The 23,105-nt window shown below is 38.9% G+C and overlaps 3 protein-coding genes across 4 annotated transcripts in view; 1 reads left to right on the forward strand and 2 right to left on the reverse strand.

Annotated features, from left to right (window-relative positions):
- Positions 1–7,990, reverse strand: part of pear1 (platelet endothelial aggregation receptor 1) — a 39,912-nt gene extending 31,922 nt beyond the window's left edge. The window contains exon 1 of one of the 2 annotated variants that reach the window (XM_067509598.1): positions 7,775–7,990. Coding sequence is in view for 1 of the 2 variants with exons in the window: in XM_067509596.1 (XP_067365697.1) it covers positions 6,305–6,309 (5 nt within the window). In the remaining variant the exon portion in view is untranslated. Of the gene's footprint in view, positions 1–6,304; positions 6,451–7,774 lie in introns of those variants that run through there. The other variant, XM_067509596.1, reaches the window with a different exon arrangement.
- Positions 7,991–12,216: 4,226 nt separating this feature from the next.
- On the forward strand, positions 12,217–17,285 carry gpatch4 (G patch domain containing 4). Its single transcript, XM_067510710.1, has 8 exons — positions 12,217–12,371; positions 13,114–13,192; positions 13,314–13,387; positions 13,487–13,579; positions 14,781–14,897; positions 15,221–15,336; positions 15,819–15,869; positions 16,003–17,285. The coding sequence occupies exons 2-8, from the start codon at positions 13,114–13,116 to the stop codon at positions 16,781–16,783; spliced, it is 1,311 nt and encodes a 436-aa protein (XP_067366811.1). The 5' UTR covers positions 12,217–12,371; the 3' UTR covers positions 16,784–17,285.
- A 93-nt stretch (positions 17,286–17,378) lies between these two features.
- Positions 17,379–22,530, reverse strand: LOC137130484 (C-type lectin domain family 2 member B-like). Its single transcript, XM_067510711.1, has 7 exons — positions 22,375–22,530; positions 21,292–21,360; positions 20,813–20,914; positions 20,287–20,463; positions 19,061–19,215; positions 18,839–18,957; positions 17,379–18,669 (listed from the first exon to the last, which is right to left on the reverse strand). The coding sequence occupies exons 1-7, from the start codon at positions 22,430–22,432 to the stop codon at positions 18,528–18,530; spliced, it is 822 nt and encodes a 273-aa protein (XP_067366812.1). The 5' UTR covers positions 22,433–22,530; the 3' UTR covers positions 17,379–18,527.
- Positions 22,531–23,105: the final 575 nt, after the last annotated feature.

Consider the following 23,105-nt stretch of genomic DNA (forward strand, 5'->3'; position numbering starts at 1 on the left):
TGTTTTGTTTGGAGGTTTTCCTTATACGCTTTGAGATTTTGCTAATACGTTTGTCACGAGACAAAGCTCCTGCATTGAAATCACATAGTCCCTATGTGTAAGCCTACACCGTTATGAGCATTTGTCGCGGTGGGATTTCTGTGCCACTGCGTTAAGTTAATTTGCCGATGTGGTGAGCTCTTTTGGTGTGCTGCAAACAATGGCAACTGCAAGTGGATCACGTTGGGGTCAGAGAATCAGCCAGAGGAGATGGTCTGGACCAAAACACATGGAAGAAAATACAATGCTACCAAGTGGACCAGTCACAGTTGTTATGGTCTTCGTCACCACAATGTGTAGTAGCATTCCTGGGGAGGCGCATGTCGGCCTAGCGTACCTGACTATGCTCTGCCTACAGCATTGCAGTAGATTTGACACAGAAGAACAAATCAAGCTTAAGTTTGGTGATGTTCTATATTTTTCTTATTGCCAACAAATGCTAAAAAAAACAAAACAATGATTTGATCTTAAATGTCTGAGTAGCCTAAGTCCTATGGTTTGTTCCTCTTTGCCATTGAGAACTATTCAAAAATGGTCTAAATGTGTATTAATCCACAGCTAAAACTATGCCCTTACAAATGTTTGACAAACTTATTTAACATTGTCCCAAATTAAAGCCACATATTAGGTCACACAGTATCGAGAGACAGACTAACACATTGTTGCCAAATGTATTTTTCAGCCAATTTGTTGACTAATAATATAGGACTATATCACACTCATAATTTTTTGCTTTTAATAAAACCAGCAATTATCGATTCAATGTGTCATGCCATGATTATGTGTTAACTATCACTAATGCAGAGAGCCACTGAGCACATCTGACACACAAGTGTGACATAATTATGCTAAAAATATTTGCATTCATTTCGCAGCTTTCTCCGATTTTTCTACATCTCCCTCACATGCTGGTTGATCACTGGTGCAATGTTCTGCAGTCCACCTTCTGAAGGGGGAAAACTGGCATTCAGACTGTAGTCACTGGAAGGAAATGACTACAGGCAGCAAAAACCTGCCAAGTCATCACAAACCTCTATCGAACACTGACATAAACACAGATGTGCACACACAGACCTTAACTTTTCCATGTACCTTCACATACATAAACACCCAGGCACTGTGCTGTCTATTCTTTCCATTCTAACCTTTGCTTTGGCTCCAGTGCGTGCAGATGGCGTATGCTTGCGGTCTTGACCCTCATGGTTGGGGAGCTGCCATCCAGACTCAGTTGGAGAGGTGTGAAATCAAACCCCATCTGGTCTGGCAAAACCCACCATGAGCACAGAAGCTGAATGAGCTACATTGCCTGAAAACAATACTAGAAGCCTTCTTCACTCCTGTGGAGGCTGCACTTCATAAAAAAAATTTAAAAAAAAAAATCAATTTTCACAAATTGGGTTAAGTTTTATTTTTTGAAATAAACTAGCATAACTGTATCATGAAACTCAGTGGATTGCTGAGTAAAATATGAGCTCACAGGGGGGATTATGGCGACTGACAAGATTATACAGATTCTTCTGAATGTCTGTGGTGTCTGAATAAAATCATCTGAAGCGTCAGGCTTTACTGTGACACAAGGTTTATGAACGACATATTTCATAATGCGGATCAAGTTCCCATGCAAGAGCTTTAATGTGAGTCTTTAAGTCGTGGCTGTACAAAAGAGAGAACAATGTACAACAACAGACTTCAACCATGCCGCATGTGGTTTCTATTAAGACAACACTCCTAATGTGACTGGATGGCAGCGTTTTTTTATTTTGTTTTTTGCAGCTGAGCTGGTGTGGCAGTCTCTTTTCTGCTGTTGTTGATGTTTGCTTCCAGCATTAGTGCAGAGTCCCATTTCTTCTCCCAAAAAATATATCGCCCCACCTGCTTAATTTGCAAAAGACTCCAGTTTTGCTTGCCCGCAGGGTATAAGAGAGAGGAACTGCACTCTGGAAGACACATGTGCATTTCAATTACGTTGTAGCAAAGGCTTGGCTGAACATCTGCACAAAAAGCAGCAGCAGCAGCAGCAGCAGCAGCAGCAGCAGCAGCAACACATCACCAAGACAGGTAGAGTTCAACACAACAGTTATCAGGTATTATCTCTATGGGCTTTCCTTCTCTATCTCTGTTTCCAGGAAGTCCAGCCTGGGCCAGTAAATTCCTAAAAGTTAAACCCTACTGATTTACAGGCCTACCTCTGCCATATGGTGTGCTGCCTTTTTGGAGGACAAGGTGAAAACCTGCAACATATTAAAGTAATCATTTTGGAGCATTTTTTTTTTTTTTACGATTAGCTCAAAACTGTCTGTGCCTCCTTCTCTTTACATGGGCCTCATCCTCCAAGTATCTGGAAGTCAAAACCTTATTTTCTTCGCTCAGAAACTTGAGCCACGTGTGCAAGCCTGAAGGTGAACTCTCGGAGATGATGAGCCTCTGTGCTTTTCCCAGCAGAGTCACTAGACTTGTACCCCATTGGCGGTGCCATTAATTTTGATGGGCGTCCCTGCGGCTAATGAAAGATGAAGGTAAGCTCTGCAGAATGTGCTAAGGAAAAACCCTGGCATGATTATCTGTTTTGTGCAACACATTTATCACTAGGGGCTTTTTGTGGTATGACACCGGGATATCTGGCTAGCACAACAGGAAGGCTGGGGCAAGGAGGAGACGAGATCCAGATACAAGCCACCACACAGGACATCCTGGGCAAAAACCACTGTGGGAGACAATCATTGTTAATGAAGGAAGGGAGAGATGGGTCCAGGGTCCTGTCATCTTGTTTGTGCATGATGTTCACAACTCAAAGGAAATTCAGTGGAGGGGAAACTATTAGCACTTGTCTTTTTGTGGATCCCCAGAGACAAACAGAAACAGCAGGAGACACGGCAGGTCGTCTGTGGGCAACGGAGAAATACTTTCTAATGCAGTGGGGCTTTTCCGTCAATTACTCTCCACTGGTTTGCAATTAATGTGCGAGCAAGCAACTTTGCTGTTAACACCCTGAAAATGTGAAAGTGACCACAGAGTATCTTGTCAGCACTTTGAAAAGAACACGCTTTTTGCATTACTGGTTCATTATCCTCTGTCTGCAAATAATAATGTCATCTCGTCAGCCGAGCTTCTTTCACAGGGTAAAAGAGAAACACATTTTCAAAAAAACAGACCTCTGTCCCCACGGCACCTGAGGTCTACACTCTCTTGTCTCTCTTCAATCATGGAGCACCAAGGGATGAAACAATAGGAAGCCGATAGGAAACACCTTGCGTGTACATCCATTCTCTTCCTCTGACATCTAAACAGATGTGGGTTGGGACCAGAAAACGTCCTTGATGCCACTGGACCTAAACTGGCTCTATTTCTCCCATATTTTTCAACAGAACCCCCCCCCCCCCCCCCCCCCCACCACCACCTTTTGCCCCCCCTTCCTTAAAAAAAAAAAAAAAAAAAAAAAACGAATAAGTTCATGCAGACAGAGTTTGTGTTGTTTTGAGTAATGAGGATGCTGACAAATAGTGATGATCTGTCATCCTCTCTTTCCTGGGCCTAGGTTTGTTTTTCAGAAGTGGCCTGGAAAACAGAACCCACACACACACACACACACACACACACACACACACAAAAGAAAATAAGTCCTCTCATAAAATGCAAGATGGACGACTCCGCAGTCATAGCTTAACACAGCTGGTTGAGTGGATCTGGGTTTGAGTTCAAGAAAAACATCAAGAGGTCTAGGAGTTCATGTCCACACAATGCCAAGCATGACATAAAGGCTCCAGTTGTTTTTCTCATGCAAACTTCTCATCATGTATGGTAAACCCATGATATTTCATCTCCAAACTGACAAAATAAACACTCTGTGTCCCATCTGCACAACCGATCTCACTTAGAATTAAAAACAAACAACATAAACATGACCCTATTTTCATCACAGAGGTGGAAACCAAACGTGAGAAGCCCTCTGGGTCGTGAACATGGTGCTGCATTTCTTCTAATTCTACATCTCGGGTTTCACTTGGTTCCAGGCGTCCTGCATAGACACCACAGTGAGACATACACACCAGTGAAAGCCTCTGAAATCTTAATGAACAATGTCTCCACTGCTGCTCCACCCACCTCCCCCTAACACCACCCACCAACCACCAGCAAAAGCAACTTCAGGAAAGACCCTCACCACAGCACAAGTAGTCTGTGGTCACTCCATCAAGCCACCACTGGCTCCTCCTTCTGTTCCAGCCCCAACCCCCCTGACCTCTGTTTTTTATGATTGGTTATTTGAGCCACAGCCCAATGAAACTGTACATGTTCCACAGCCAGAGCAGAACGAGCGAACCAAAACCCCCGAGATGGAGGGCTGCAGCTGACTCCAAATTATTTGCACGGCTGCAGAGCACATGAGGTTGAAAGGCTTATATAAGCCTGTGGTAGGACTATCCAGCCCATGTCACCTTCCTTTGAATTCCCTCTGCTCTTTGTCTTTTTCATCAGAATTATTTGTATAGCAAAAACAGAAGCTTGGGGAGTAGTAAAAGTTCAGGTTTTTTACATTTGCATATCTTTTATGGGAAAAGGCTTGGCACTGATAAAAAATAGAGAAATGGCTAATAATCTGGATAAGAATTTCCACTGACAGATTTAATTATCATGATAAGATAATAATAAAAAGAAGAAATTGAAATATTGATGGATTATTGACCCTGTAGTCCTAGAGTACCCAGTACAGTATCACCATTATTGCCAAAATGAAAAGTGACAACACACCTCAGCAATAACTATTAATGCCAAACATCATGAAAACTGAAAGAAAACAAACAAAATGTCAGAGGGTAAGCATTACTGAAAAGGGCACTAGCAGGTAAAACTTTATCGTGGGGTTTATGAATCAATGGTTAATACAAGCAGAGACCTCAGGTTCTGATCCCACCAAAACAAAACAAATGGTGTGTGGCCATCGGGTTCAAACTTGTCAAGAAAAGTTATGGTTTTCATACAGACTTCGGGGAGATGCTCTGGTTGCCCCGTATGTTGTCACAATAACTTTTAAAAGGGTGCAGCCACTCGGGGATCAAGTTAATGTTAATGACTCACATCAGTCCTACTTTTTGCTTTCACTAGCTCGTCCTTGTGTCTCTGGCCAGTGTCATGCCCAAACTAAACATATCCAATACCTCGCCTGAGCCCGTGTCCTCTCCTGGACAAACACACAGTCAGTCAACCAGATGTCCAGCTGTCAGACAAGAGATGACTTTGGTCACCATTATACCCCCGATACATGAAACAGTCTGGAGGAGGGATGACGCATTTTCAAGAGGGAGATGCTATTTGCCACTAATGAGAATCTCATATGAGGACACTGAAGAAAGATGGTCCACTTGAGAAGGGCACAGCTGTGTTACTTCACACATGTGCACAGTATTCAATTCATTGAACCCATAAGTGTGAATTCAACACAAAAGGACAAAGAGAAATGACACAGTACTTTTCCAACACTTATACAATATTTGGAGAAGGACAAGGGAAAGTTGCAGGAAAGGATTTTTCGTTGCCAGATCAGGAGCTCAGACCAGGTGGTTCAGATTTATCGTAATGGTTAATCATGTATATTGCCAACCTAACAGATGTTTGTATGAGCTAAATGGTGCCATGGTGTCCTTAATCAAAAAGTCCTCAATCATACACTAGGTGGAAATGTGCTGAATTCTAAGTCTGATTTACAGCCGAACTGAGGACATGAAATAAGAAGGTTGTTTCCAAAACAGCATATTTCCATGTACAGCAGTTTATCATTTAAGCTTTAAACATACAGAGAATCCGTAAAAGTGTCAGACGATTTCTCAAAATGACTATGAACAACCTTGTTAAAGCTATAATATGTGGCTTAAAAGTAGGTTTGGCGTGAGACTCGTCCACCCTGCACCCCACAGGCCTCCCACTCCGTGCTGTGGGAGACCCTTCAGCTGGTCTTCATTTTGAAGGTATAACAAAGGAGAATCCTACAAAAATCTAGCAATCAAGCATAAATAAGTGACATTTTCTCACTGGCTAGAAGGCTGAGCATCGCTAAAAAACATATCTCTGTTCAACGAGTCTGGGACACAAATGCCTTTGATGCTGCTCCACATAATGAAGACCTTTGTGTTTTCAGTTAGTGCAAGAAAGTATTTTCATTGTGTCATATTTGCTTCAATGATTTGACCTTTACAAAAAAGAAACACTGTCAAACGTGCTTTTGTTAAACTAAACAAACCCAAAAGGCATCAATAAAGCAGAAAACACCCACTTCATCCGATTAGCTTCACTGACAGGACATGAAAGTCGAGTGGCACCATCGCACACACACAGGATGTCACACAGTTGTATGGGCTGCAGCCGCCTGGTCGCCACGTTTCACTGGCTTGAGTCACAGCTCCTCTGTGACCCAAAACACAAACACGAGGGGTGGATCCGGAGCTTGGATTAAGTCTGAACGACTTAATACAAAAAAATCAAACACAACAGTGGCAGAAAATGAGGAGGAGGTAGAGTACTGAGGAAACAGCCGACCGACTCCTTGCAACTTCATTTGTAATGAATAGATAGAGGGGACATGCCAGACGAGCACAGCTTCTCTGAGTCACGCTCTCTTGATAGTGACTGGAGAAGTTGTCAAAGCAAAGTCAGCGATGCCAAAAAAACTCATTAAAGCAGGAAAAGTACAGCAAGTGCATATGACACAGTGCCAGGAGATCACTGGAATGAGCACTTCAATTCATTCTCTGATTAGGTGCTGAATGTTTTTTTTGTTGTTGTTCCATTTGTAATCTGTTCACTTGTTGGTGTGTTACCTTCACACAGAGCCTGTGAGAAAAATAAAGAGCAAAACACCAAACTCTGTTGAGAAATCTGCCAAAAATGGTAATGAAATGTGATCCACACACTGTCACAAGCAGTGCTAAGCACATTTACTGATTTTGTGGTTCTTGTACTTTACTTGAGAAAGTTACTGTCAGTATTGCAATACAGTATATTTTAACTGCAAAACATCTTCATGCTTATTATATGACACACCGATAATCCCTATAATACCATAATGTATTGTGCTGTATGAAAAAAGCCTAGTACACATTGACTGATTATATAGTTCATGATAGTAATCAAAGTTAATAACAGTTATGTACTTTTACTCAAACTGTTGTTACAAATTCTTTACTCAAATAAAAGTAGCCAGACTCATTTACATTTTGACATACAACTGCAAGTGTAAAATCAAAGCACTATAATTCAGGAAGCCTTGTGTGTTAGTATTCATGATGTAATATTTTCAGTTTTCATCCTTAACTGGACCATATTTCATAACATACCTTGTGGTCATGTGTGTACATAAGTGCAAATACTTTACGTTATACCGACGATTTGATTGCGGGAATGTTTTAAGTGCCTTTTACTTTGCACTACTTTTCCTTAAACAAATAAGAAATACGTTGTCTGCCACTGCTTCAGTAGAACAATAGATTAGCACCGTTGCTCTCACTCCCTGATGGAGACATTTTTTTTGCTGCATCTTTAACCATTTTGGGAAATGTGTTACATGCCACGCTGTTTGCCATAATAGCGCATTCCCATGCAGTGCGTAAAAACCGTGCGTAATTTAAAACGCATCTGTCAGCCCTAATGCAAATATCGTCATAATTATCACAGAAATCTTTAGCCTTTAAACAAACCGCGACAATCTGGCTGTGTTCATGAAAACCACCCACAGCATTTTACTCACCTTGCCGGTCACGAACTCCCAGATTATTTATCCCTCTACTGCAGTTCAGGCGAAAATGGGACCGTTAAAAAAAAAAAAAAAAAAAAAAAAAAAAAGCATTTGTTTTAAGGGCTTACACTTAGAAAAATCCTCAAGCGGTATAAACATGGAGAAGAGTGTAAAGAGAGAAAAGAGAGAGCAGTCGCATCCAACGGGGGAGGGTCCAGAAGTGAAGCCAAATAAAGTGGAAAAACTGTGACAGCGCGGGGACTGGAGGTGGAGGAGGAGGGGAGAAAGAAGGAGGGATGGGGCAGAGAGGAGGTCTAGGGGGAGACTGAGTGTTGTTTTTGTTTTTCAGCAGGTCTGCAGACCTCGATGTCTATGTGTGTGTTGAGGAATTTCACCAGATAAATGGTCCAGGGGGGTGTTATCTAATGGAAAACTGGATCTTTATGTGACTCTCGCAGGTGGAAAAAGAAACTCATTTCACCTTTTTTGTGGATTAACCTTTTTTTTTCTTTTTCTTTTTTTTTTGCAAAAATAGAGCAAAAACGTTAAAATCATGGTTTGAGGGTAGAAGGGATTTGAAAACGGTTTAAACAAGAATTCATTGTACTGAAATGAAGAGTTTAGTTTAAAGGACTTCACTGATATTGAACTTGTTTCTTTTGGTTCCAGTTTGGGTGGTAAATGTAAACAAGGGTTTTGACACAAACAATATTAAGTTTGTCATCATGGTCAGTGTGCTTTTCCAGAGCTCCTCCAGATGACATCATCCGAACTCCTTATAATGAAAAACTGAGTGGTTGACACTGACAAACAACTTATGGATGGAGGCCTAGTGGAGCAGACATCCTCAGTGCACGGAAACCAGGAGCAGGGGGAAATATAACAGTTTCCTGAAGGCCACATGGGGCTGACCAGCCGTCGCATGCTGTGGACACTGAGAAGAGGTGTCAGTATGTTAGAGTCACTTTCAGTTGTCCTGGTACGATCAGAAAAAGTAAAACGGAGAGCAAAGGGTGTATTAGTGTCACATGTCATGGAAAACTTCACGATCCCCAGCTTCACTTCCGCTTCTGGACTTTTATTTTGAAATCACCTCTTCTTGTCCCCACCCCTTGCAGTGCCTCCAGTTTCACCATCATTATAAGTGTAATTGTTTTCACCTGTGTCCAGCCTCTCTCTAGTTAAGCAGTCCAGATTCTCTGTGTCTTTGCCAAATTGTCTGACCACATTGCATTGACTCTGCAGCATTCTCATTATCGTGGTCTGACCTGACTTTGTATTGAGCCTGTTTTGGACCTGCCCTGTTTTGCCTCCGTCCCATCTGGTACCTTACGATAATTGTTCTGCCTCTCTAGTAAACTACCCTGGCTCTGTTTCAAGGTCCTGCCTCTTTCTGTTCTCGATGGATACCTCTACTCTGTGCTTCTCTGTCTCTGGACACGGGACTAATCCAAACTTCTTCCTCTCCTGCCGGCTCCAACTCCTCAGATCTGCGACCCGACCTTGGTTTCTCGGGTCAGACCTACCTTCCAGATTAGCTTAATTAGGCTGGAAACGGCTGAGGTTGAACTGTAACAAAAACTACCCAGCACCAACTTTAAAGTTCAAAAACACTTCATATCTCCAAAGTGGCCACAGTGTAGAAATGAAAGTTTTACAGTAGATGTGTAAATAATATGTAAATTGGTGTGTGGACTCCTTGCAGACTGCTACAATACAGTAGCCCTTAACCCCTAATTTTCAGTCTTCATTCTAAGCAGTTGCTGACAATATTTACACTGAGAAGACATTAAGCATAACTTATTAATCAGCACATTCCAATGTCATAAATAGTTTTTTTTTTTTAACAGAAGGGTTGTTAAAATAATCTTAATGAACCAAAATGTTTGTTGGGGTGTAATTTAGCAGTTGACAAATGTTTAAAAAGGTGAACAAAATCATTAGAACACATTATCTGGGAACAGTAAAAGCTCACACCAAATTTCAAGGCACGCTAACAAACTGCAGACGTGTTTCTCTCAACAAATGTGTTTTAATGAATGACGGGTATCAGCATGTTGGTATTGTTACTTTCCTGTTTCTTGTTTCTCTGCTCTTTAACTCAGTTAATTTCAGTTTTATTACCAATTCACAATGAAGCCATCTCAAGGCACTTTACAAAGTTTGGTCAAGACCGACCAGAATTAACGGATAAAAGCCAACAAATCGCCCTTGAGCAACAGCGAAGAGGAAAAGACTCCTTTAAGTGAAGAAACCTGAGACACAGCCAGGTTCAGGGTGGGTGGCTCTCAGTGGTGCACTGTTAGTGTGGGTGGAGAGTGGACGAAGAAAAGAAGAGAAGAGCTACAAGAAACCACAAACAAGTATATTCAGGGAGGGCAATGAGCAACTTCGGCGCCACCACCAGAAATTGCCTGGAACAGTGAATCTCCTCTCCATCATACCTGGAAAAGAGGTAAACAGAGAGAGACTGAGAGAGGATCCCGGGATTTTCAGTAAAAGTACATATTCTCAACATGTCTAATGATTTACCTGATTAATTAAGGATGAACTCAACTCACCTGCTAAGAATTGGTTGCATGTACAGACGCTGACCTATAACAAGACAGTGATACAACAATTATTTATCAGACTGATGTACAAAACAAATGCTGGGAAATATATAATATGTAGTTTTGTTCCCATTCAGCCCCAAAGAGCATTGCCAATGTCCAACACTGATCCTGTGTGATAAGTTTGGTTTTGTAGTTGGGGTCTTTTTTCTCAAACTGGTTAGGGCTGAGGCCAGGGCTCCGTGCAGCCCAGTGAGTTTTGTAAGTTTTGTCTTAGTGTCCAGACTCTTTGGGTCACATTTGGCCTTTAGCTCTCTTTAAGAGTGTCTGTCATGTTTCACAGACACTCTCTCTTTTTATTTCCCACACACATAAACTATATTGACAGCTGTGTAATAGCTCTCTCTCTCTCTGAGATCACTGTCTGTCAGTTTTTTCATTTGCATCCAGCAGCTGGAAGGTTTCCTTGCAGACAGTAGGCCAGCCATGTAAACCCCCCACCCCCACCCCCTCCCCGCCCTCTTCTGTTGAGGGGTTGACACTGACAAACAACTTATGGATGGAGGCCTGGTGGAGCAGACATCCTCAGTGCACAGAAAAAAAAGAGCAGGGGGAAATATAACAGTTTCCTGAAGGCTACATGGGGCTGACCAGCAGTCGCTTGCTGTGGACACTGAGAAGAGGTGTCAGTATGTTAGAGTCACTTTCAGTTGTCCTGGTACGATCAGAAAAAGTAAAAGGGAGAGCAAACGGTGTATTAGTGGAAAAATGCCATTAACATTTACCATTAATACTTAAATATTGTCGGATGCTTAGAGACACTTGAAAGTGTTAAACTTAATCTTTACTGTCCGTGTTTGAAAAGAAGAGAATCTGAACCTCAATTATAAGAATGATTGAGTTAATCAAATCAAGAAAACAATTTAACAATAAACGCCTGCATCTGGGATACTTTTAAGAAATAAACTTGACTTTTTATTTTTCTAGTGTTGCCATCTAGTGAGCAACTTGTGTTATGTCCATTAGTTGCACATTAAATTCATTAAAAAACCTTTTTCAGCTTTGCAGAACTATTTTGGAAACCTAAGAGGAGATTCAAGTGTCATGGGGGCAACTACTTCAGAGTCTAAACATCGTTGAACTTTGATGGAGAGATGAAATATACTATAAAAAATAAACATCATGCGATGCTGACATAATCTGCTATCTTAAATCAAGCTCATTTGTTGCAAAGTGTTTTCGTATTGGTTCCCTTTTTTCTGTGTTAGGTGAGAATATGACAGGAGCACATTAACATTACATGAAACCTAACTGAATGTACTCAAACTGCTTGAGCCAACAACCCAAAATGATTACTTTAATATCATATATAGCCAATAATTACATTTAAGTTTATATTATAAACTGAGTGACATTAAATTAATTATCAAAATGATAACAATTATATTCATGTGAATTTACTAATGACTAACAATTTCAGCATTTGAGTTTTGACTGTTTTGAGGTGCTAGGGGAAGTAACAATATTATAATATATGATATATAAATTGTCATTGACCTCAAAAGGTAGGCTACTTAAAGTTTTCATTATGTAAACTTGTATTTAAGTCAGTACCCTTCACCTGTATGCCTATATTCAATTACGTTTTTCAGATTTTTCGTAGATGACACGGGCAGTTCAGGTTTAAGAATCCATTATTACAATGCAAACGAAATATTACCCAGTATATAACACGTGATAGTATTCAGTGCTTATTACATGACTAACAATACAATACAATAGTTAGAATAAATAGCTTTTTGTGTTATTGTGTTGCGTTTTCTCTCGGTAGAAAGCGTAGAGATACACTGCAGTACCTCTGTCCACTGGGGGGTGACAGTGCCGCTGCTCGACTGCAAAAATAATTAGAGCGAAGAAGAGCGCAGCCGCAGTGACGTATTTCCGCTGTCATGTCGGCGTTCTGTTGAAACCGCATGGCTAGCGACTGCTGCTTCATTTACCTACGTATTCTCCCAGTTTGATGTAGAAGTTTTTTTTTAGCGATAAGACGTTAAAAGGTATTTTGAGTTCTAATTTATATTGTGGTTAATGTTGTAAAACGTTAACCGGGTAAACCGGATGTGAATACAAGCTAGTTGCTGGGAATAGCGCTAAATTAGGCTTTTATTGTTGTGCGGCTAAATGCTAGCTTTCAACCTCAGTGAATGATGCAGTTTCATTTTAAAGATTACAGGATGATTAACTAACACAAATTTTCTTTTATGTATCAAAAGTAACCTTTTAACGTTAACCAAAATTTACCCCTAAGTAAGTTTACAGGAAACAAAAAACAGTGACAGAAATTCCCTAGAGATCCACTAAAAGGTCTTTTGTTAACTTTTGAAATAGAAAATGGCAATAAATCCTCATTTGTTAAAAATTCTCACCGTTTAAGCTGTTACTTGCTTCTATAGTTTCATTTGCTCAACGAGGAACCCTATTCAGTGTCAAATCTTTCACCGTGAGAACATGAAAAGATTTGTTTACCTGACCGTAACAAAGTGATGTTTGACACCGAGTTAGTCCCTGACAGAAATACCGACATGGCATATTTGAATGGAGTATTTACAACATCTGACTTTAAACTTTAATGTGTGTCCTGCTTTGACTTTTGTGTTTTTCACTAATAATTTAATGCAGAATGGATCAACAATCCCTATTACCTGTTGGTACAGTCTTAAACCCATGTTGATAATCCGTGTCCACACTGATAAATCATAAATTTGTCTTTTCATACCGTACTCTGTCCTTTTTTCACAGATGGCAGAAGTTGTACAAGAGAAAAGTCGTGGCTTGAAGTTTGCAGAGCAGCAACTCCTGCGTCATGGCTGGGAACACGGTAAAGACAATTTGGATCTCTTTGTTTTGTTTTATTGTCCGTTTCAGGTCCTCTACCAGAATTTGTCAGACTGCATGAAGGTTGCTTATTCAGGCTCACATAGACATATTTTCACTCCCAGGTAAAGGACTAGGTCGAGGTGAAAATGGGATATCGGAAGCTATCAAAGTCAAAGTGAAGTGTGACAAAGGAGGGGTAAGTGACCATGGTTTCTTTGCAGCATTAGGTTAATGGTGCAACGTTTCTGTTACTCGTCACAACAGGTTCAAACAGGTTGTTTGTTTTCTTAACTAGGTTGGTCATAAGGAAGGCGAGCAGTTCACCTTCCACTGGTGGGATCATGTCTTCAATAAAGCCTCCTCCAGTCTGCAGGTGGAGTCCGATCAAGTAGGTCATACTTCACAAGTATCTGCACTCTCTAGATGAGTGGACCGGACATTTTATTTCAAGCTATTTGCTAGTATATTGTCGATAAATTGTTCCAATTAATATCGCAATTTAACAAAACACAAATTTCAAATCGCATAAGCTGCATTTATATTATATTATGATTATTCATTCATTTATTTAAGAGGAGTGTTGCCACAGGCATCACATGCAGAGATCTGCGCTCCTCTGCACTGGAAGTGAATGAGAGTGAATAAAGAAAGTTTAAGACACAAACAAGTTTGACTGCAGTGCTGCTAACTATGGTAAAAATGCCATTTGCCAAGAGGTGACGCTGATTTCAAAGCAAAACAGTAAAGTCACACTGGTTGTTTGGATATATTTTGGTTTCAACCTAAAGGATGTGTGAGAAGAAAAGCTGTTGTCCTGAAGCTGCTATTTAGTGTAACAACACAAAGCCCCTACAGGCTGTTGGACAAGTTATTGATGGAATTGACTTGATTATTGAAACACACATCTACTATAATTAGATCAAATACTTCCTCAGTTAAGCCAGGTATCTGCTAAATATCTACTAAATAGTATAGGAAAAGAGGAACCTTTGGAAAATTCTCTTGCTAAATAGCCATAGTGCTCTAAGATCACGGTTCAATTATTTTCCTATATCACCTAACCTGACTTGCTGGGCATATTTAAAATATAAATAAAGTGAAATGTGCAGTTTCATGTCTATGTTAACTGGGTGACTTATTTCTGAATAAGCCAATAATCACTTGTTATATAAAGGATGTGATACATCAAAAAATCTTTTGCAATCAGTCAAACGTTTGCAAAGGTTACCATCTGATTCATAAGTGGGAAAACATAACACTCACTGATAAACGTCCTCCACTTGTGAGTGTAGCTGAATTAAGCTACTTTGTCATGTCAGTGGGAGAAGGGTTTTTCAAAGAGCAGCTAGATGAATCAAAGCAGCAACTTCAAAGCAAGACCCATAAATCTATTAAGACTCCTAAAATCACCAGTAATATCGCTTCTGCTTTGAAGTAAAAACTGAATTTTTAGTTATTTATTTTTTCCAACCCAACATTTTAGCAGCTGACTGCACTCATTAGTTTGTCTTTTCTGGTTAATGAATATGAGTAGCTGGTTTGGTTTTTATTAGAAGGTCAAGTGTTTTCTGGTTTTCTGTGTGATCCAGAACGGTATTAAGTTAAAGAAGACAGCCGAGGCAGATGAAGAGAATGGGATGATCTCCAATAAAAAGCCACGGAAAGCCACACTGGCTAAAGCCAAACTTTATGGATGCTTTGTCAAGGTAAATCTTTTTGTTTGATTCTTATTTATTGGGTTATGGTGCAATGTAATGCAGTGTTTGTAGTCTGCTATCCACAAAAAATGTGTAGTTAGTTGACTGTGCAGAGTTTTAATTTGAGGGTTTGACATGTAGCTATCCTGTTTAAATGTTCCCTATAATGAGAATGTATTTGTGGTGGTAAAATAAATATATTTATTTATTTGTTTGTTTGGTAAGCTTTGGCACTCAGTGACTGTTGTGCTGTATATATTTTGTGTGTGTGTGTATTTTTTATTGTGTAATTTTTTTTTTATATATAAATCATATACTTGCTCCTCTTTTAGTCAGCCACACTGCTTTCTGGTCAGGAGCATCCAGAACTAAAGTCGTCCAACTCAGAAGACAGCAGTAGCTCAGATGAGGAAGATGACCAGAAACTGGATCTGTCCAGCACCACCAAGTAAGAACTTTTGCTTAAACAGCTTTAGATTAAAACTGTTACCTGGTGACTTGGTTTCCTAATAAGCCTCATTAATGCTATATAAAAATGTATGCAATCCTTAGAACCACTATAAAGTTATTGTAGGCATATATATGGGTCTATTTAATATTTTCTGAATATACAGACTTTGTCAACAATCCTAACATCCGTTATACTTACTCTTATTTTACTAAATCGTTTTACAATGTTGTCATACATCATTTGTTCATATAGCTGCCATTTTTAATTTTTTTTTTGGATGCCTGTCTATAAATACTAGAGAAGAGGGGTTGCAGTGAAGTGTTACCGGTTTACCTGGAGTTTTTCACTTTCTACTTGAAAGTCTAGTGACATTGTGCATGAGCAAAGTATCCTGGGCTATAAACATGAATGTATTTCATTTGATTTCATCATATGTCAGTAGCGCTTTAAAACTTAAGTTACTCATTGAAACTCTGCAGGCTTTCTGATTCTGACCTAATGAAGGCTTGTGGGGGACGCACGGCTCACAAGTAAGTTCATTCATAAAATTATACAAGGGTTTTTGGAATAAATTGCAAAACAGCCTGAAATATTTTGTCATGTGTCTGAGGAAATCTAAATAATGGTCTAACTTTGATGTTTGATTGTGTTTCGTTCCTACAGAGGAGCGAGACATGGTTTGACCATGAGTGCCAAGTTAGTCAGGTTGGAGCAGCAGGAGGCTGAGTTCATGGCTAAGTATGGCAAGCAGAGCCAGACAGCAAGTGCCTCACCATCAACGGTCCAGTCAGCTAACCAGAGAACCGAGAGGCAGGAGGAGACAGACGGTGATGCTCAGGGGAAAACGATAAAAAGGAAGAGATCCACTGCGCTTGTTAATGAACTAATCTGTGATGATGTGACTGAAAATTATCAGATAGCTGTGAAACTACGAAAGAAGAAGAAGAAGAAGAAAGCCAACGAGAAAGCAAAAATTATGACTAATGCATCCATTACTGAGGCGAATGTAATATGTGTAGGAAATGGTGAAGTGGCCCATTCTCACAAAACAAAGAGGAAGCATAAAACAAAGAAAAATAAAAAGGAGCAGAATGGAGAACAACACCTACCTTCCCCTGCAGTAAATGACAGGTATCCAGCAGAGACAGCTGTGCTGCAAACTGACACTAAAGTGAAGAAGAAGAAGAAGAAGAAGTCCTCCAAGCACCCGACGGAGGAACAGGAGAGCAATTATTCAGAATCCAGTCAGTCAGAGCTGGTCCAGGACTTTGCTCCAGAAACCAAGAACACAAAAACTGGAGTTTTATTGGAGGAAGCAAAAGTTGCAGAAACACAATTAACGGTAAAACATAAAAGGAAAAAAAGTGAAAAGGGCAAACTTTCTATAGATAGCACGGTAAACGAGGAAGCACTTCCCCCAAAGAGGAAAAAGTCCAAGCAGTAGTATTTCATTAAACCTGCTTTGTCCATTTACAGTTACGGTAGTGTTACTCTAAATCATGTGCCAAACAAATGAACTTGAACTACAATTTCAGACCGCTAACAATATGATGTCATTCAGCCTGTGAGACCCTTTTTCCTGTTGGTCAACTTAGAATTGTATAATATTAAATAGGGTTTTCAGGCAGCTTAATTTAGTTATTTCAGTATAAAGTTGTTGCTGAGGCCGCAGACTTTTTAGATTGACTTTTGTGTCCAACCGGGACTGTGTGCAGGAGAATCAGTCGTCTGTGTTGAACATTTAATCTTTGAAATCTGAATTTTAATGGAAAACGAACATGAAAGGTTAAGAATTCGGTGTAGTTTATCCATCGTGAACAACTCCTCTTTGGGAAAGCCGACAACTACGGTGTTTTTATCACTGTATATTGATGCAAGATGGGTAAACGTCTATTAACGTATTATAGGAATTTGTCATTGAAATAAATGTGACACATCAAACTGCACTTGCATGATTTTTACGTTCTTTTATTAACGGTTTCAAGTTGCATAAAAATATATCAGTTTACAGAAAAAAAATTAGTTTTATACACAAGATAAAAGCTTAAACCTCAAAGATAAAAGATAAAATCTCAAAGCTTTTAAGATTTGAATGAACATTATAGCCTAAATCAAATAGCCAAGCACATCTTTACTGAATAAATATTAACAAGGAAACGGTGATAAACAAGTCCAGTGTGTTGACACTAAGTGCCACACAATGTTCAAAATATTCTTGGTGAAATGCGAAGCCACTATTTATAGCTTTGCTCTTATTTGTTTCATTGTTGAACCTAGAAAATGTTTAGTGTTTACCTCCGTTTCTTTGCTCGCTTCTTTATTTATTTATTTTTTATTTTAAATCATTCAACTTTCCCTAACCTGAGAGATGTGTCGTCACTCAGACATTTTAGAAATGGTGTAGCCTCTAACAGGAAGTGCACGTGGTCGTGTGCCAATAGTTTGCACAAACGTCTTATAACATATTTGACACACAGGACACAATAAATGCATGTAATATTTCTGAAAGGAAAAGATTGTGTCCCACTTTTAGTTTTTAGCTCCCTGTCAACACAGATACAAAAGCTTAGTGGGGCAGTGGCTGCTTTATTCTCAAATTGTTCAGTAGTTTGGTTATCAAAAATGCAGCGAGGCCATTAAAACATCAGGAATCAGCAGTATAGGAACATTAATAAACTGAATTGAGTTGTACTAAAATTTTACTTAAAAATAAAAAAATTGACAATGTGGTCAAGAACTTTTCATCAGTTATGAGGCAACATCATACATCAGCTAACTACGCAAAACACACATTTCGCTACATGAGTAAACACCATGCAACAAGTTGGCTTAGGAAACAAAGTTTGCTGCATAAGATTGCACATGTTTGGTGTAAAGGTTTATCTGCTTTAATGATTTTCATTTCTGATCATCCTAATTATGAAACAATGATTATACATCAAAGTAATTCTGTTTGATTATCATTTAATACTTTGTTAAAACAAGATATCTATACCACACAGTAAATAATCAAATACACACCATGTGTATTCACATACTGAAACATACTTACAATAGGATACTTCAGAAATATTATTACTTTTTCACATTCGTCTTCTTATTTTTAGTCATGCAGCTTTGGAAGTTTAGTTTAAATACAACATGAAAATCAAGAATGTGTTGGTAAACAAACTTATTGTTAATTAATTTCACCATATCAGGGCTTCAATCTCACAGATGAATTTGTTCTCCATTGCACAATATGTTGGGTTCCAGTTGGCTGTAAAATTCGTAGCGGGGATCATCAGTGCACAAGGACCAATGTTTCCTAGTGTCTTCACTATCCAGAACCTCCATACACAGAACATGAATATTAGTACTGTACCAGTATTAAGATTTGCTGTTAGTACAACTTATGCAACATAACAAAGACCAGACAGAATGCAAATAATTACATCAAAATACATCATTATTTTATTTACTTTAACATTTAACAGTAAAAAAAAAAAAGCTTTCTTACCCTAGAGTGTCATTATGTCCATCAACCCAGACCCACTTTTTGCCAGCAGTTTGATTCAAACCCAGCCAGTATCCGTGATCTTTGTCATAGTAATACTTGGTGTTATTACTGACAAATTCCTGTAGGTTGGATCATAGCAAATCATTAAAAGCATTTTACAGGTCTACACATCAGTTCAGAACAACCTCTGAGTCATTTTACTTTCATGGTGGAAGAGCTCACCTGTTCCTGTAGATTATCAATAACAACAAGATCTGCAGCTGTGTTTTGGCAAATCTCTTGGCTTTGTTGCCACGTCTTCCAAGGAGGGTCTTTATCATAAAACAGGTAGCACTTTTGCTGAAACTGAATCCAGCCTGTCGGACACGGCTGACACTCTGCATTCATGAGAGATATGAAAAGCACAAAATGTCATTACACAAGGTAGAAATGCAGACACAAACAGAGTAAAATTGTCAGGAAGTGAATAGTTTAGTAACAGAACAGCTTTTTCTGCATTCAGTAAACTAATACACAGTACAAGCCTTACGTGTTACTGTGTATTGAAATGGCAAAAAACACATTTAAGTTTGAGACATTTATCATCAACAATCAAGCCACTTTAAAATGTGTTGTCCAAAATATATCCAGTACTTTGGTTTAAGACAAAAAGCCAATAATATTTTCACATATTCTTAGTGCAGCTATGTTTGTATCCCTGCAGCTGGTGTGTAATGACTGATATACAGTACTTATAGTTTTTAATGACTGTTAAGAACAGTGTTGAATATACATGAAATGTAATTTTAAAAGAAAAAATGAATACTCCAATATGCTTTGTGTTTGGCAGCTTTTGTAATTGTAATCTAAGTCTATAAATAGCCATAAACTATTGTACACTACCAGTTGTTATTAATGAAATGCATCCATATCTGTCCCATCTGTATTTCTGGTCCTGATATTAATGGGTTTCAGATTAAAACCAATATTCACGTATAATCACATTGTTTATTTGCTCCCCAAATGCATTAGGCTAATGTGTTGCTACTGTAATTCCGCATATAAAAATGCTAATTAATGTTTCAGTCATGCTTTGCATTTGCTTTTGCTGTTGTGGACTGTATGTTTATTAGGTGTGGAATAATAACTTTCCTATATGTGGACGATGGTTCTGGCCGCTAGGCCCTACTTTCTCATGTTGCTAAAGTGATTTTTACAATGCCTCTGTCATATTTTCCTAATTTTTTCTTCCTCTTATTGAATCAGAGGTTCACAGTTGGTTCCAGTCAGGACTCCATTGGGTTTATTAATAGTGTGTTCAGCTTGCTGTCTACGTGCACCTACTGTTTGTACATATAGTGAGATGCCATATGCATATATTTGCATCATAAATACTGAAACAAATGTTTGTACAGTATGAGAGTATATTTTAGTAGGCAGTGTATGATGCAAATGAAAACAACACTTACTTTTTTGAGGGCAGTATACTTTTACTGGAAAGGTGTCAAATTTTATTATGATTCCCAGCATCCTGGTGAGATTGTCTCTCTCTGTCTGTAACATGCTCCCGTTTGTGATCAGCTGCTGTTTTTCTGCCATAAGATTGTTGATTGTTGCTTCGAAGTTGGTTTTCTGTTCCACACTGACTAGAGTGATGAGACAGTCACCAGTCATTGCTTTTCATGTTATTGTTATTTTGAATCCACCTTCACTATACATACTCATAGTGGTATAGCTGGCACACACGCATGTGCTAAACATCAACTGGGTGTAGTACAGTGTTAAATGTTACTGGATTTCTCCTCAGACAAACAAAAGCTGCTATACATAGAAAGGTTCAGGGACAACTGCGAGGAAGCTGGACTCACATTACAAAATACTAAACCTCTTCCTGTTTTACTTGTTGCTAAATAATGTCCCAGGTTAGCAGTTGGTGTAAGCGCGATGTAAGAGGCAATGGCCCCTGCAGTTTCTTTGTGTTGCTCTGAAACTTACGGTAGATGATGACACTGATGCTCACCAACAAGAGGACGCAAAGGACCCCGAAACACACCCCCAACTGACGCAAGTGTTGAGAATGTGCAGGTGTTTCAGCATCTGTATTGAGAAAAAGTTTATTCAAATTATGTTTGTAGCTACAGTCACTTCATTCTGCGCACTTCATGTGTGCTGCAGCTACAACTATGACATGCAGTTTTTTTTGCACATATGGCTTCAATATAATGTTATAAATATACATCACTGTCACATATAAAGTCATATATGGCATTTATTTGAAGTCTAATTAGTACTTTCTGGTAAAAGTCTATGGCTTGTACCTGAATTAGCAAATTTAGTTTTGTTGGATTTTGTCTTCTTCTTTGTGAAGCACTTTGTAAGATCAAGTTTTTGAAGTAATGAAAAAAAAATGTGAATTTGTAATTATGTTGCATTAATTTTTGGTGTTATACATTGGAACAGATTTGATAACTTACTTGGTGCAGTATTAGCAGGCGCCTTTTCCACTTTTACTGTAGAATAAATTGTTGAGTCCTCATTTTTTTCTGGATGAAAGTAATAATAAAGAGAAATTATGAAAAAGAAATTCTAAAAGAAAGTGAAGGGGATGTTTCAATCACAGTAATATGGCTTTATGTGGAATTAATTAATTGCCAGTTGAAATAATTCCATTATCCCTTAATTCAGCTGCTACAATTCCAATTCTCAAGAAACCTGGTGCTGACCCCAACAACCATAATAACTCTCGTCCAATTTCTCACTTGGCATTTATCTCCCAAATGTTGGAAAAAGTAGTTGCAACACAGGTTTCTGCTCATCTTAACGACAATAATCAGTCCGAATCATTTCCGTCAGTGATTCGTCCCAAACTCAGTACTGAAATGGCCTTTGTTAAGCTCACTGATATGTTAATAGCTGCTGCTGATGGACTGTTAATCGTCTTGGTCCTGCTTGATTTCTTGATTATCTCATATTCCACTCAAGCTTCTCCATAAACTCCAACTGGTTCAGAACTCTGCTGCTCGTATTATACCTCATACTCCCATCATACAGCATGTCACCCCCACACTTCAACTGCTTTACTGGCTTCCCATCAATTAACATATTTATTTTTTTCCATATGGTTATGATACGTGAAGCATAAAACCTTTCGTCTCACGATGCTTTTGGACAAGAATAAACATCACAGAAGGTGAGATGTAAAAACGGCAGGATCTGATGTAAATGACGATGACAAAATAACAAAGGTTTTACTTCACAATTTCGATGATCTCTATTGGTAAATTCCTGTTGTTTCTCCAAATCTACCGCTGTGCTGATTGTGTACGTTTTGTGAAAAGAAACATCTAGATTATCAGGAGCATAGTTTGCTGTATCACCTGCTCTCAGGGGTCCATGTGTTTTTACCTATGCCATGAAACCATGGAGACAACTGGTAAACACATGATAGTTTTGCTAATGTTTCTAATTTCACTGTGACTTTAAGTGTGATTTCTTTACTACTTTGAAAGAAGTTCCTGCAGAAATATGTTTTATCTTAATAATGCAGCATTACTTACCTTTTGGTCTGCCATCATTTTTGAAAACCAGTGTAGAATAATTGGGTTCAGCCTCCATCCTTACAGTCTACACATTCCTTTACTTGGCTCAGTGCAGAGAATGAGAGCGAGCTGGCGACGATGCACGAAAGATGTGGATGACCACAATTTTGCGAAGCTGTGGTACCTCAGGGAGAACAAACTTGCATTTCCTCTTCCTCGTTCACGTATAAAACCACAGCTTCTCATTTTGCATTGTGACACATAATTTTTTAAATAGAAGTATGTTACACCTACTGTACGTTTGTGATTATTGACTGTAAAAGGTCAAACGCCTCGTCAGCTGATACAACTACTCAACATTTTAATGTGTCATATCTATTTCTGGTAGATCAGCTCACATTTACATTTACTAATTTTTTTGGGGGAAAGGTGAGACATTTAATATTAGCTAAAAAAACTTTCACAAAATAAATTTGATAATAGATCCAAATTTTTTTCAGTTTTCCATTTCCATGTGTTGAGGTTGATATGATTTCACTGCAATGTTGATGATCTGTTAGTGTATCTGCCTGGATTTGAATGTGTGTTTCCACATTACACTTCCTGGTGTAACGTGTATTGTAGTTGTTCCCCTGCCTCAGGCGTGGGGGGGGGTGGGGGGGTGTAACAGCCAATTCATGCCCCAAAACAAGAACCCAAATACAAAGGATTATGTTTTCTTTTGTTTTCTTTTGTTTTGTTAAATCTAG

The sequence above is a fragment of the Channa argus genome, chromosome 7 (assembly GCF_033026475.1).
Source record: "Channa argus isolate prfri chromosome 7, Channa argus male v1.0, whole genome shotgun sequence".
NCBI classification, from domain to species: domain Eukaryota; kingdom Metazoa; phylum Chordata; class Actinopteri; order Anabantiformes; family Channidae; genus Channa; species Channa argus.